Genomic DNA, 15,604 nt, shown 5'->3' with positions numbered 1-15,604 from the left:
CCGGGTGCTGTCCCGTGCTCCCCCAGCTCGCTCTGGCCAGCGTTAGGGACAGGGCAGGGAAATCAGTAGTATGAGCTGGCCCAAGCTGTGTCCTGGGGACAGTCCTGGAGCGTGGCCCAGACACCGGGGTGACAGTTCATAGGTAAAAAGCTAAAAACTTGGTGAGGTCTGGCAAGGAGGGCGGCAGAGGGGAGGAGGCACCGACCGCCCCTGGCCACCATGTCCCCACTGGTGTCCCCACAGCTAGTGGGTGCCCTTAGGACTCCGAGGAGGAGTGGGATACGGTCTGGAGCAGCGATTTGTAAATGGCAGAGTTCAGGAAGCGGGGGTAGGAGTCTCTGTGCATCAGCGTGTAGATCTGGAGCTGTGCGTCGTCGAAGGTGTGCGAGGACGGCTCCTGCATCTTCCGGTTGATGACCTCCCGCACCCGCGAGTCCAGGCTCACCTGGGAGGCACGGAGAGAAAGTGGGGGCTGGGGGACACCAAGGACAAGCCCCCGGCCCAGCACCCATCCCTCTACCTCCTCTCACGGGAAATTGGGTAACAATGCAGCACCAGATGTGGGGAGACCACAGTGTGCTCCCTCCCAGAAAATATTGACACTGGAGCCCTGGTGGTCGGGGAGGGTTTCAGGGAGGAGTGCGGATCTCTCGGAGTCCCCTCTGTGTCCCCCAGCTGGGCACAGCGAGGTGGGTTGGGGTGGTCCCGCCCTGGGCACCCCCACTCCGGGGATGCTGCAGGCCGGGTTGCAGCATTTTCTCGGCCCGCTGGTGCCCTCGTGAGGTCTCGGCTCCGCAGCACAACCCGGCCCGCCGTCCCACTGCCAGCAGCGTCCCGGAGGTTCTGGGGGGCTGGATATCCCCTTCCCACCGCCATTACCCTGCCAAACTCATCCCCAAACTGTCACAGGGCTCTGGCGGCAGCTGGAACTGAGCCCTCTCCCTAGAAGTCCTCCCCAGCCCCATTTTAGCCTGAGCCCTCCCATCAAAGGCTCTGCCTCCTACCTCCTTGGGAGAGAGGATGGAGATGTAATCCTCGTAGATCATCCTGGCCTTCTCGTCGATGGTGTGCTTGTTGCACTCGGTTTTGAGCTCCTCACAGGCCAGCCAGAAGAGCATGTTCTCCTCGCTGTACTCAGTCCGCAAAAACTCCCGGAAGACGTTGCGCCCCGCCGGGCTCTTCATCAGCTTGTCAAAGGACTGTGCCCAGCCCTGCACCTCCTCCGGCGTGGGTTTGGCACTGACAGGTCCACGGGAAGGCAAGGGGATGGTGTTACAGCCGGCCAGGGATCCCAGTGTGTCCCTCCTGCTCATCCCTGGTTCTGTCCCAGAGGAACTGCCCAACCGCTTCCCCCGTGCTCATAACGAGGCTGTTCCTGCTCAGCCTCCGGTGGCACGGAGCTTTCAGAGGTCACACGTGGGGTCTGTCCTGGCTCTGCTCAGCCAGGCTGGAGCATGGCCTTGCTTTGGGCTAGATTTCCCAAAATGGGTTGTATTTTGGTGCTGGCTCTCCACAAATCCCAAGAAGAGGAAAAGCCCTTTGGTGAAGAGGCAGCTCTGAGCCAAGAGAGACTGACATGGATCCATCATCCCTCTCAGCTGGGAAGGGAGAGGGAGGGAGGGAGGCTGTTGCCCAGCAAATGCTCAGCACCTGCTCAAGCAGGCCAGGTACACTCATTATTCATGGCTAATTACCACATGTAACCTTAACCCGTCTGTGCCAGGCACTGCACAGAGCCCCCGTGGCTGGGTGTCACACTTGTCACTCAGGGAATGGGTGCTTGGTGCTGAGCATTCCTGGAGCGGGGTGCTGGCCTATTCTGCTCCTCCCTGAGTGGACATGGACGCTGCGGCTGCTTCCACTTCAGTGCTGAAACCCCCTGGGAATGGCCTGTCCCCTCCTCTCCCTGTGGTTGCTCTTCTGTCTAAATGGCAGATGCGGTCTGAAATCTGCTGAGGTTCTTCCATGCCTCAGTTTCCCTTTGCAACAAGCCCAAGAGCAGAATCACAATAGGATTCAGCCTGCGGCTGCAGGCTCCCTGATTCTTGGTGAGAACTGGGGATGAGCTGCTGGACACATCGCCAGGAACCCCCGAGCCCCGGTGTCCTGATCCTCTGCCTGCTGTGTACCCCAAGGGCAGAATCCAGATTCCACTCCCCCCCCCCCCCCCCCGACACTGCCTTGCCCCTGCACTCACCACGCTTCACAGTTTGGGATGGTCTCCAGTTTGGTCTCCCGGGATGCCCTCCATGCTCGCTCTCGGTCCTCGTTCCTAACGGGGAGACAGAAAGGTAGTCAGGGGCACTGGGGGCACATGCAGACCCCACCTTGACTCCTGAGCCTCCTCCGCGGGCACCAGCATCCTCCACCCATGCCTTCCTCTCACCCACTGCCCCGGTGGCACCCTGGTTCCCTCATGCAGTTTTGCTGTCACCATGTGAGGGTGTCCCTGTGGTGTCCCTGTGCTCAGGCACTGCTGTGGCCCTGGTCCCGCTCCACCACTCAGGCCGTGTGCCAGGGCCATGTGCCAGGGATGTGTGCCAGGACAGAGCTGAGCTGGAGTGGCCACAGCAGCCGGCAGAGGTCAGTGCTGGATCGGCCCAAGGCGAAGCTGTTCACAACTGTGAGCTGTTGTGTCATGAATGGTCACCAATAAATAAACAAGCGTTTATTGGTGATGTGCCAGCACCGGTCTGGCCCGGAGGCAGATAGTGCGATGGAGGTGTTGGGGCTTGGGGATGTGGTGTTCCCTGTCCCTGTGTCCCCTTATCCCTGGGGGTGCTGGTGGCACAAGTGGAGAGCAGCCATCAGCCAGCTTCCCCTGGGCCCTTGAATTTCCGTGCCCAGCGCTGACCGCAGCCCTTCCTGCTTGCGACACCGTCCCTCGCTGCTCGCGCAGGACTGGCTGTACAAACGTCCTCCCCAGCGTGGGCAGCAGGGGTGGGCAAAGCTGTGGGCACGTCCCTGCCTGTGCCACCCCCAGGGCTCACTGCCTGCCATGCCTGAGCCCCACTCAGCAACCAGCACCGCTTGCTCCAGGAACAGGAGACAGGAGGGATATCTGTCCCATCTCTGGGATTTCTACTCCATCTCTGCTTGCAGGCTCTTGCAGAGAAGAAGGAGAGACACAGGGAATGCCACCAGGCCTAGGGCAGCCACCTCCCTAAGGAGGGAGATGCACGGAGCTCAGCTCCAGGGTTTTTTGCTCCTCCAAGCTTGCTGCTCTTGGTGGCTGTAAAGACCAAAGCTGTTGCAAAGACAGAGGCATCAGCAATCTCTGAACGAGCAGATGCTGAGGAGGAAGAGCAGATGGGCTCTCCAGAATCTGGGCTATCCAGAGAATAAGGAGTTGCAGATCCTCAGTAAGGACAGGAGATGCAGATGGAGGCAAGCAGCTAGTTCCATCCTTGGCTTGGCCAGTGCTGGGAGGGCAGGGCTGGACTCTGTGCCCACTGCTCCAAGGCAGAGCTTCCCAGAGGGCTCATATGGACTGGGGTCATCCTTCCCTGGAGTCCATCAGGGCAGCACTGGGGAGTCTCACTGTTGCTTTCTGCTCTGGGTATCCTAAGAGATTCAGTTCGTGAACAGGAGTCTCAGTGCACCCAGGATTCTACGACCTGCCCTGCCTATGGGATGACGAGGTGGGTGGGTGGTGCTCACTGCCCCTGCAGGAGGCAGGGCCAGGTGGGCAGTGGGACGTACCACGAGCAGCTGCAGCAGCAGCACCAGCAGAAGCAGCAGGCGTTGGGGCGGTGGTTGCTGGCGGGTTGCACCGTTGTCGGAGAAGTCTCATGCCGGGACATCGGAAGGGGTGACTCTGTGGACGCGGGTCCTGCGTACTGAAAGGGTGGAGAGGGTCAGGGAGCTGCCACTGATCATCCCCCACCTCGTGCAAGCACACAGAGATAGAGGAGCAACCCCTGTGCAGTGACCTGCTGTGATTTAGTTTTGGCTCCTGCTTGCCACCCTGGCCCCCGGCCGGTCACCCCTCACCTGCGTCCCAGCCTCATACACGGTGGACGGGGTTGGGCTGTGCTTCAGGGGCTGTTCTGCTGCTCTCAGCTCCTCCCAGCCCGCGGGTGAGCTGTGAGACCCCCCGGCTAAAGTCCCTGCCACCTCCTGGATGGAGCCTGTGGGGAGGGAGAGGAGTGGCACCACGTTACTGCACAGAACCCCTGGCTCCGAGCGGCTCCGGGGGCTGCTTAGTGCTGGGGAAAGCCCTGGGCAGGTGGCAAGCAAGGGCAGGGCAGCAGGCAGAAAGTGCAAGAAAAGGAAGTGAGAAGGAAAGTAGAAGAGGAAATGCATTGGGACATGCTCTGCCAGCCCCCTGTTTTGCCTGGGATCCCATCCCACACTTTGGAGATGCTGTGGGGTTCACTGCAGGCAGCAGAGGGGCTTGATAGGGTGAGGGGCTCAGTGCTGGCCCTGCACACCCCTGGCCATGCCCTGTGCCATGAGGAAGAGTGGCTGAAATCCCTGGTGTCTTCAGGGAAGGGATGGGGAAGTTGGAGCTGCTCCACGACATCATGTGAGTGGAAGGAAACAGGGTGGTGGTGCTGAGTTTTCACATCTCCTGGTGCTAAACCAAACCTCGTCCCATGCCACCTGCCTGTCCCTGCCAGCACCACTGGCTCAGCCTGGAGCAAGGATGCTCCTGGGTAGGAGAGATGCTGGGTGCTGGGCTCAGCATGGGCAGTGGTTGTGTCAGGCCACAGCTGCCTCTACCTCCCTGTGCCTTGCCAAGGGTGATGGGCAGCAATCACCGTCCTTCCCCTGCCAGAAGGAAGGAAGGAATGGGAGCAGAGGCAGCAGGTAGGGAGAGCCACTTGGAGATCTCAGCCTCAGCATCCCCATCTTGAGCAGCCCCAGGTCTCATCATCTCGGGTCTGAGTCTTGCTGTGGACTCAGCAAGAGGGGACAGAGCAAGGGTGTGGGATGCAGCTGGGGACAGAGCTGTCCCCAGAGCCCTCCATGAGCCCTGGGAGTAGAGACCCCTGCTCCTACCACAGCCATAACCCAGCAGTGCTTTCCTGGGCCCCCACAAACCCTCCCACAGTCCCAGTGCTCCCACAGGAACGAAAAAGGAGAGAGTCTGTGTTTCACTCCCAATTGTCCCTATTTATAGCCCCAAGTGCTGGCAGGACAGCCGCGACCTTGTCACCTGGTTCAGCAGCAGCTCTGCTCCCTCTCGCACCATGCTGCCTTCGGGCCCACTGAACCCCCCATTTTTCCCTTTCCTTTGCTTCCTCTGACAATCTTCCACTCCCAGCACCGTTCTTCCCACTGCCCACCCACATCCCACTGCTCATCGCATGGCACCCAGCACTTCTGGGGGCTATGACACCAACAACAGGAACTGGGGTTGAGGCTGTGGGAACAGAGTGAGCAGGAGGACAACCTGAAGGCTGGGCAAACTCTGCTCCCTCCCAGCTCAGCCTGGCTCTGCCACAGCCCTGGGCTATGGAACGCTTGGATGGGGGGTGACTGAGGGACTGGGATGTGGGGACAGCATTTGGCTTTGCTCTGTGGGGACTTCTGTCCAGGTACTTTGCTTTGCTTCTTGGCCAGAGCCGACCTGCAAGTGGCTGAGCCAACACACCCTGGAGAGTCTGCAGGAGGGGGTGGCACCGCCTGGCAGGAGCATCCCCTTCCCATCCCAAGGAGTGTGCTCAGCACCCAGCCAGGAGCAGGGTCAGGTTGCTGCCCTCCCTGGGTGCGGTGGGACACAGCCAGGGCCTTTCTGAAGGAGCATGCTGTGCCATGGGGAACAGGGAGAAAGGAACTGTGGGCCTGCACAGGGACCACAGGGACCTTGTCTGACGGCACCAAAAGGTGATGCTGGTGTGATCCTTGCTGGCCCCAAAAAGCAATGCCAGCACACTCTGATGGGCCCTGAAGGGCACTGCCATCATGGTCTGGATTTGCAGGGATGATTTCCCAGCACTGTGCACCCCTCAATGCCCCTGCCACCCCCACCTTCCCTGGTGGCAGGGGAGGGTGCTGTGGGGCTGTCACCAGCTGCCCCAGTGCCAGGCCCTGCCGTGGGGCTGCTGGGGCTGGCGGATAGGGAAGTGCCGGAGGGAAGGCGAGGGCGTGCGCTCAAGGCTGTAGAAAGAGGAAGGACGACAAAAAGGGGACATTTCCCCACGGAGAGAAGAGATGCTCCAAGAGGCACCCTCCCTGAGCTCCCCAAGCCCCCTGTGAGTCTGGGAGTCCCCATGTGCCGGGTGTCCCTGGGCTGTGCCAGGTGGCATCACATGCCTGTGATGTCCCCATGATGTCTGGCACCACACTGTCCTCTTGCCAAACGGAATGGGGACCCTCCATGCAACCGGACAAGACGAGCTCTCCCCAAAATCACTTTCAAAGGGGAACCTCTCCTTCTACCAGGCCTTGCTGAGATGTTGGCCCCATCCCACATGCCTGCACATGAAGCTCCTTGTGCTCTGCTCGCCCTGGGCAAAGCAGGCCCCCCCAGTTCTGCAGCATGGGGCACAAATCAGCACCCACCTCACTGCAGGGGCCCTCCTAGCACAACCTGTGCTGCTCCCCGACGTGCCCACCGACCCTGTGCCGTGGGTACTGGGAGCACTGGGGGGTGTCGGAGCAGCTCTTGTGGTGTGTCCGTACCTGCAGCCTGGCCATCGTGCCAGCCAGGGTGACCCCGGCCGGCTCAGGGGGTGCGTGGCATCGCCAGGACCGCCGGTTCTGCCGGCAGGGAGGTGGGGGAGAAAAGAAGAGAGAAAGAGAAAAGAAAAGCGGCTGAACACATCCTCTAACAGGAAAGGGAGTGGTAAGGGAAGTGGCAAAGTCAACCGAAGAGTTCAGGCCTTTTTTGGGAAAGCCCCAGCCCGGCCCAGACGCTCTCCCTGCTGCTCCACCGCGGGGCCAGCTGCCCCATCGAGGGGCACAGTGGGTTCCACCAGGGGCTGAGCCAGATCGGCCTCCTCCTTCCAGGAAGGCTGGATCCGGCAGCAGCTGCGAGCACGAGGGCCACCAAGATGGGGCTCCCCAGCCAGGACTGGCACTGATGGCAGCTTCTCAGATATAGCCCCGGGCACGCTGCCGCTGGAGCAACCCCGTGGCCAACGAAGTGGCTCTGCCGAGAGTGACAGGCAGGATATGTCCCCAGGGTGCGTGCAGGCTGCACCGAGGTCCTCGGTGGCCAGCCGAGGCCACTTCAAAGCGACAATACTTTCTGCCATGCTGTGCTTCCGATGTCCCCGGGCTTCCAGCGCTGCCCGCGGCGCACAGACACCGGCAGCGAGGTGGGCAGTGCGGGAAAGGGGCTGTGCTGAGGGTGGGCTGAGTCAGAGCCGCCGGCGGTGCCTCCCGCAGCATCGCCCATTCGAGGTGGGATGTGCCAGCCTGATGCACTGAGCGCAGCCCTGCTCCCTCGGCCAACAGTGACTCACAAACAAACTTGTTTGGTTTTTTTCCTCTTCAGGAAAAAAAAAAAAAAGAAAAAAAAAAAAAAAGAAAGAGAAGAGAGAGAAATCAGCCGCCAACCTCCTTTTTCTTGATTAACTTCACCCTCGGCACTGCTGTGGGTGGAGGAGGCTCCAGCCCACAAGCGACCAACACCGCTTGTGGTCTCTGCTGGCGGCTGCCCCTCGGTGGCACGGTCTCACCGCAGGTGAAAAAGGGCAGCAAGGGGAGAAAGAGGGAGGAGGGATGCTGGCAGCCACCCCCGCTCCCCTGGGGCAGCGCCATGTGCCTGTTATCTGCTCATCCCAGCGCCCGGCTCAGCGCAGCCGCTTCCCTCGCCTTCCCCGGGACACACGAGCTGTTATCTCCTCTCCTCCCGAGCCCGCACACCCGGCGCCCAAAACACAACGCGCTTGTGCTGCTGCTGTCCCCAGCGCCACTCCATCCAGATGGAAACCTTCCTGTCACCCAAAAGTCACCACCGGCTTCGGCAGCTCCTTCCTCTGCCGTCACCCCCTGGCGCTCCCGGGGCTCAGCCGGGATCCGCTTCTCTGGGCACCTGAAACTCATCTATTTCCCAGATGGTTTTCCAGGATTCCCTTTGCTGCCCCAAGGCAGGGAGAGAGCTGGGGCTGTCAGGATACAGCCGCGCTCCCACGGCCTCAGGCACCCCAGCTCACAGGCACCGAGAGTATTTTTATTCTCTGGCCACCTCTCGCCACTCTCCACCCCAGGAAGGACCTTCCCTTCGTATTTTATGGGTCAAAACCGGGACAGCAGCTTTGCTGCTCATCACAGAACCCTGTGATGCAGGGATCATTTGGGTGGGGACAACGAACAAAGCCCCAGTGGCAACGGAGACACCATCCCTGGCCAAGTCCTTGTCACAGCCCCGTGATGCCTCAGCCACGAGCAGCACCGGGCCTGACCCCGCTCCGTGCCTTGGTGGAGCTGCAAACACCCATCACCTGCTAGACCAGCCACGCTGGATCAGCACAAGGAGAGCTTGGCAGCCCCGGCTGCCCGCGTGCTGCTGCATTCTCCAGCGTCTAATAAGGGCTCGGCACAGCCTGCAGCCTCCCCACCCCCTCCCTGGCATTCTCCCAGGAGGTCCCAGCACCTCTGATCTCTGCCAAATTTGGCTGGAACCAGCCACTGAGTGCAACCAGAGGCGAGGCAGCCCAGCCGGCAGCTGGGGTGGGTGACAGGGGACTGGCACCCCCCGGGACCCCTCTGCCGGGGTTACCCCATGGCAACAGCCCAGGCACCACCGCTGAGCCCCACAGCTGCCTCTCGCCCCCGCAGCCTGTCCCAGCCACCTGCCAGCAGCACAGGAAGTTTTAGGAGTTATTTTTAGACTCGGTTTTCAATCCCCCCCCCTTAGCAATCTTTTCGAAAAAGATTAAAGAGGTTGGGGCTTGTGCCCCCCGGCTCTGCGGGATGGGGCTGGGCTGACCCCAATGCCAGCGGCACAGAGGTGCCAATGAGCCCTGGCAGTGGCTGGGTGGGCTCTCCGGGTCCTGCAGGGACGAGGGCGTGGTTCTGCCCGTGTGGCTGCTCCCTGCCGTGTCCTCGCTGCTCTGCCAGCCCGTGGCACTGATAACGCTGCAGATGTGCCCACACACGTGGCTGAGGCGGCGGTGGCCAGCGGGTACCTTCCGGGAGATCCTCTGCCCCGCAGTGATTTCTCTGCCATTCACAGAGGCTGGAAAGGCAAATCCTGCTGATGGGAACTGTGAGATGCTTCAGTGTGTCCAAACACCTCACCAATCCTTTACACCAGGAGAGCTGACAGCCCCTCTCCTGACAGGATGAGGACGATGCTGGGACCCTTCTCCAGACTGCTCTGCTCCCAGTGTATTTCTGCTTGAGCATCCTCCAAGCTAAATCCCACCATAAGCCCACCCAAAAGGACCACATGAACCTCTGTAACACCAGCTGGGAAGAGGAGAACAGACCCAGGGCTCTGTCCTGGCACCACAGCTGCTGGGCAGCACAACAGGCACAGAACTACCAGCACCCAACGCCCTGACCCCAGCTTTTGCACTGATCAGAGTTAATTATTTTATAGCATAAAAATAGCCCCATGGCAGCACAAAACCCCCCAGCTGGGGGATTTAGTAAGGCAAGCCCTGGCAATTATGTTTCTACTACCAGAGGTATCCTGGTGTTAGGGCAGGTGCCTGTTCTGCCTTCCGTAATGATCCATGGGAAAGGAGAGGACAGATCAGTGATCAATACTCAGCAGGGGCTAAATGGATGGAGGAGCCTGGTGGTTGATGGGAGGGAAGATCACAGGAAAGGGTGGGATATGGCATGGCCAGGGTAAGAGCTGAGCTGGGCAGGTGGCAGGGTGCTCCTTGTCCCTAGCAAGCTGCCAGGCCCCTGGGACCACAGGACAGTGGTAATTTGAGGGATGAAAAATGACATCTTTCAAGGAAATGAGGACCCAGACAGAGAACCGAGGCAGGATTGGGATGAAAAGGAAAGACATTGCATCACAGGGCAATGCTGGATCAAAGGGCTGTCTTAGCACAGCTCTGAGAGCTCCCAGCACAGCTAGCTGAGGGACGATTTTTCCCCCAGCCCCAGCACAAGACCAAACCCCACTGGCTGCATCCAGAACCTTGCATAGGAGGCACCAGGAGGTGCATGAGGAGGTTTGGGAGCCTGTGCTGGCACAGGCAGGAGGTGAGTCTGACCATGCCAAGGACAGGTCTGGCCCTGCTCTCCAGCCACACTTCCTGTCCCATGTGGCATTGATGTGGTCAGGGCAGGGCTGAGCCTGGCTCAACCAGTGGTGGGACCAGCCAGGCCAGGGCCACACCAGCAGCACAGCTGGGGACAAAGGGAGCACATCCCAAATGCTGCACCCAGGAGCATTTGCCCACCGTGGTGTATTCAGCTGTGGGTGCTGCTGCCTGCACACTGACAGATGCCTTTGGAGGCCTGGCTTCAGGCAGATGTCACTTTGTGCTGATAGGGACATGTACCAGGGTTGGGACATGTCCCCAACATCAGATCCCTGGACTACAGCTTTCAGAGCTGGGCTGTCACTTGTATCAGCAAAACTTCCTCCCATATCAGACTCTGGTCCTGCATTAAAACACTGAGGGACTGAGGAATGAGCCCCCCAGGAGACCATCCTGCAGGCAAACACCCAGGGAAAGGGGGATCTGATGACTCAACGCCCTGCCCACGTTCTGGAGAATCCCAACGGTCACAGGTGACCCCTGTGGTGTGGTCATGTGCCAGGGCAGCAGTAAGGCTCTGCCCTGCCTCAGCCACCAGAAGGGATCAAGGTGAGCAATTCATGTCCTCTGAATCCAGCTGCCCTGGTGATTTAAACCCCAACCAAAGGGGAAGATTGATGGCGGGGTTCAGCTCCATCACCCCAGGGAGGTGCTGGCAGTGTGGGGAGGAAGGAAGCACTGTCACCCTGTGTGGCCCCATGCCACAGAGGTGGCCCTGGGGCAGTGTCTGGCAGTGCAGCTGCTGCATCCCACTGCTGCCAGACAGGGCAGGCATGGCCGGGGTGCAGCACCCTGGCCACAGTGGGCGCCCATCGCAGTCGTTCTGGGCTCAGATGGTGGGAATGGGCCTTACAGGGGACCTCAGTGAGACCCCTGATTTGACAGGCCATGGTGATGCCTTTTGCTGAGCCCCCAGGGTGCTGCAAGGTGCAGGTCTCATCACAGGACAAGAGTTGCTGCCACAGCAATAGATTTCTGCAGCCCCAAATCTGCTTTGCCAGCTCTCTCCTCCTGGTGAAACCCACACCAGGCTCTTGGGCAGCATCTTCCCTTGGTTTTTGTTGTTTTTTTTTCCAGTCTACCTTGAAGCTTTCTGTTGCTTTTTCAGAGCTCCTGCCCACTAATGCCAATATGTCCCTGTTTGTTCTTCTCCTGCCCTTTGCCCTGGAGTGCTGCTTGGGCATTCGCCTTCTGTCGAGGGAGCTACAGCCCTGCTTGGGTTCAAACCTGCAGGAGGGGGAGCAATTGGAAAACCCAAACCCTTACCCCAAAGCCTTTTGCTGACCCTCTTTAGGCTGAACCAGCAGTGTTTCCAGCACTGAGAGTGGGCTGCCAGTGCACCCACAGCCTGTCCCCTGCACCCAGAGCCAGAGCCATGCACAGGAATGCCGTGAGCTCCGCTCCCACCATGCCCATCCCGTTGTTGCCCTGGAGGCTTTGCAGCATTTCTGCCTCCAGAGTGGGCAAGTGCTGACAAGTGAGTCTGGAGTGTGGCAAACGTGGGCCCCCGAGCCCAGCATGTCTCCGCAGCTGGAGCAAAGAGCCCTCAAAAGGTCAACCAAGGCTGGTTCCAAGTGGTTGGAGAACTGGAAGGGCGGCTTGTTCTAAAACTCGACCATACATTTTCCTGCTGTCAGGAAACCCCCTTTTTTCCATGCCTAAGATGAATGGTGAAGCTGAACCCCAAAGGACTTTGTTGTTGTTTTCATTGCTGCTCCACTCTTCTCCTGGTTAAATTTTGCTTCCACGAAATGGCCAAGGGCAGGAGGTTTTGCAGGATGGGTGAGTGGCAGAGCACTCCGTGCTTCTCCTGGTACACTCAGAATGACTGAGGAGGAGATGATGGGATGGGCTGAGGCATCACCCTCCATTCCCAGCACAATGTCTGGGGAGGGGGAAAATCACAGACAAGAGGTTTCTGTTACTGGTCCACTCTGAAGAAGGAACCCAGTGGATTTCCAGCCAAAAATAACAGAAATAAAATAATTCTCCATGCTCCCAGGGAGCGCTTTCACAGAAGGGTGAAAGGTCAACCAACACTCTAGGGTTGCTGCCTTGTTTTACACGGTGCTTGGGATCTGGATGGGGCCAGAATTCTGCCTTCACTGGTTTTACCCCAAAACCACCAGCTCCTGTGTACCCAGGTCCTGAGGAAGGCTGGGGAGCTGCACAGGGAACTCACCCCAGGGCTTGTGAACCACCACAGCCAATGGCTCCTGCAGAGCATGCACAGCTGGATTTAAGATGTTTGATCCCTGTGAAAAAGTCTGGATGTCCTGAAACACGTGTGAGCAGAGGGGAGAGCTGGCCAGTGGTGTTACCGGAGTTACCATCACACCCACTGGATGGCCAAAGCAATGAGGATTCTGGATTTTCTGCAGGTCACCCTCCCTGTGCTGCATGGGGCAACCCATGGAGAGCCAGCTGGGAAAGGAAATGGGCTGGCTGAACCCAGCAGTGATGGGAATGAGCTGGAGGAGACTCCAGTGGTGCTGGTGCAGGATGGGCAGTGAATAGGGAGGTGCCTGGGGCTGGATGCCGGTTCCCTGAGCCACTAGAGCTGGGGCAGTGATGGCACCACAGAGCTGCTTCCCAGTCTGTGACAGGGTGTTTGGAGACCCTGCGAGTTCAGTTCCTTCCCCTCTCACACCATGGAAGATGTTGGACACTTCCCCTATCCTGTGTTTCCCACAGGTAAAATCCGGGGGGGGGGGGGGGGGGGGGGAGATGCAAGAAAATCACTGATAAGGTCCAGGATCTTTTCTTCTCCCCAGAATAAGAGACAACTATGAAATAATGTATATAAACAGATGGATATAGATCCTTCCCTCTCTGAACAGCTTCTCTAATGGAAATGCAGAGAGAGATGTGCAGATGAATAAGGAACTGAGCAATAGGAAGTCTCAGACGAAGGCCATGGGCACCAGATCACTCTGAACCTGCTGTTATTCCAGGCAAGAGCCCACACTGCTGAGCCCTGAGAACGTGGCATGGCAGGGGTGGTGCCTGCTGGCCTGGCTGTGCCCTGCCTGCTCTTTTTTGGGGTGCTCAGGCACGGCCAGGTGCTGGTGCACAAAATGATCCAAGGAGCAGGAGGAGCTGGGGGGGAAAGGCAGAGTGGCTCTTACCTCCTCCTGAGCTTTCCAAAATTATTTTATCCAGAAGATAAAAATTTGGGGGGAAAAAAAAAAAGAGAGGAAAAGCCCCAGCAGCTCGAGCTCATGCTCTGCGGAGGTTGAGGAGTGACACAGTGGCTGCTTTGCTGCTCCTGACCTGTTGCTCACGGGGAAGAGCTCTGAGCACTGAGCTCACCCACTCACTTCGCATCAGCCCGGCTGAAACCCAAGACGCTGGAGCCCAGGTCCAGCCTAAAAGCAAAGCCTAGAACCAAAGCTCAGCCTAGATGGGAGAGGATGCACTTCAGGAGGTGGCTGAGATGGGCTGCTCCAGCACCTTGGGCAGACTCAGAACTAACTACCCTGTCAAGGTATTTTTCTCCCTTACCTTTTCTGGGTTTCATTTGAATTATCTCCCTTCAGTTCCTTCTCTTTTTAAATAATAATATCAAAACGGGTGCCTGCACCCTGACTGAGATACATTCGTGTCACTAAACTGCTGCTTCTCCACTACAATCCTGTGAGGTGGAGGTTGTTTAATTGCTGAAGAACATGACTGTATTTTGATTAGTGGCTTGAGTCATTTGTGGGGAAGGGCTGACGCGGAGCAGCTAAAATCCTTGTAGGGAAATCTGATGTGGCGCTTTCCCTTGGGAGATACTCTGAAATATGTGCCCACTGGGGCGACCCGTTTTCCCAAAGTAAACGACGTGCACTAGGCCAGCAAATGCCACGGCTCTGCTCACCCAGCGTGACACAGGAGGAGCATCTCCATTGACGGGGATGGAGATGCATCCAGAGGGGAATGAACTCCCCTCGCAGCAGGGGGAATCCCTCCCACTCACTTAACACTTTTTTGTTTAGTTTCTTAAATAAGGCCGTGGATCCGTGCCAGAGCAGCCTCATGGAAGCGGCGGGGAGAGGGAGCTTCCTGGGGAGCCTCTTGGTGCCCAGGGACGCGCGGTGACCCGCACACCGCGGTGGCCGCGCCTGGCCCTCTCCATCCCTCGGCCACGGAGACGCGGCGCCAAGCGGCGGCATCCCGCGACGCCGCCCACGTGATGGGCTCGTGTTGGGCGACCGTCGCTTGTCATGTCCCTTCGGGGGACAGCCGCGTCCCCGACACCACCGAGGCAGGTCCCTCAGCCAACCCTTGGCCGTGCCGCTGCCGGAGAACCCCGCGAGGACCGGAGCTGGAGGCTGCCCTGACCTCAGGCAACCTTCCCGAGCCCCGGCGCTCCCCGAGCCCCGGCCGGCCGGGTCAGGGCTGCCCATCGCCCAGGCGAGGCTCAGCACCCTTTGCACCGTGCCTGGGGAGCTGCACGGGCAGGGAGCTCTGCCCGGCCGAGCCGCTGCCTGGATGCTCCGCCGCCGCCCTGGCACCCACCTGTGGGTGCAGAAGAGCCGGGGAGGCCTCCGGGAGGGGCGATCCTCCCTGCAACCCCCGCCCCGGGCTGGGCAAACCCCGGCGCAGCCGGCCCTGCGGCTAGAGGGTGCCCCCCTCCTTCCCCCTCTCCATCCTCCTCCTCCTCCTCCTGGCAGGAGCCCTGCCCTCCCCTGGGGGGATGCGGCGGGGAGTTCCCCCTCCCTACTCGGGGTCCCCCCGCCCCGCCGGCCGGTCCCTACGGAGCATCTCCCCGCTCTAGCGCTCGCACATGGGGCCGGTGACAGGCAGCACCCGGACACACGGACGCACGGACAGACAAGACAGGCACGGGCAGGGCTCTCCATCCTCCGCGGGGCTCGGCGCGTGTGGGGGGGAGCCGCGCAGGAGGGAGGATGCCCGGGGTCCATGCAGGGGGGGAGCGTGCAAAGGGGCTGGGGGACGGAGAGGGGGTGGGCGAAGCGGGGTCCGCAGGGGGAGCGAGGCTGGGCTGGGCACCGGGCGAGGGAGGGGGGCGATGGGCGCGCGTCCCCCCCATCCGCGGCAGCCCCTGGCCGGGGCGCGGGGTACTCACGGGCCGGGCATCCGCGCCGCCGCCGCCGCCCCCGGCCGCCGCCGCTGCGCTGCCGCCGGGCTGGGCACCGGAGGGAGAGGGAGCGGCAGCGGGAGCCGAGCGGCGGCGGCGGCACTGCGCAGGCTCCGGCCCGGCCCCGCCGGCCACTTCCGAAAAGCGATTGCAGCCCTGGCACTTCCTCACGGCACACACACACGCGCACGCACACACACACACAGACACCCACCCGCACCACCCACGGCCCCAGCCCCCTGCCCCAGCGCCGGCACCCGGCACCCGCTGCTGTGCCCCAGCACCAGCATCACCGAACCGGTGCTGGTACCCACTGCCAGCACCCTGTGCCCTGCAC

General features: G+C 60.2%; 1 protein-coding gene across 1 annotated transcript; it reads right to left on the bottom strand.

Annotated features, from left to right (window-relative positions):
* Nucleotides 1-161: 161 nt before the first annotated feature.
* On the bottom strand, nucleotides 162-15,359 carry RGS19 (regulator of G protein signaling 19). Its single transcript, XM_066198617.1, has 6 exons — nucleotides 15,256-15,359; nucleotides 3,994-4,130; nucleotides 3,703-3,839; nucleotides 2,198-2,272; nucleotides 1,005-1,239; nucleotides 162-445 (listed from the first exon to the last, which is right to left on the bottom strand). Exons 3-6 carry the CDS (start codon nucleotides 3,801-3,803, stop codon nucleotides 257-259), a joined length of 600 nt encoding a protein of 199 aa, XP_066054714.1. The 5' UTR covers nucleotides 3,804-3,839; nucleotides 3,994-4,130; nucleotides 15,256-15,359; the 3' UTR covers nucleotides 162-256.
* Nucleotides 15,360-15,604: the final 245 nt, after the last annotated feature.

This window comes from Chamaea fasciata, unplaced genomic scaffold, assembly GCF_029207755.1.
Source record: "Chamaea fasciata isolate MVZ Bird 193981 ecotype frontalis unplaced genomic scaffold, bChaFas1.0.hap1 SCAF_17, whole genome shotgun sequence".
Classification (NCBI taxonomy): domain Eukaryota; kingdom Metazoa; phylum Chordata; class Aves; order Passeriformes; family Sylviidae; genus Chamaea; species Chamaea fasciata.
Note: the sequence above shows the minus strand (reverse complement) of the source record. Positions and strands in the feature narration are given on the sequence as shown.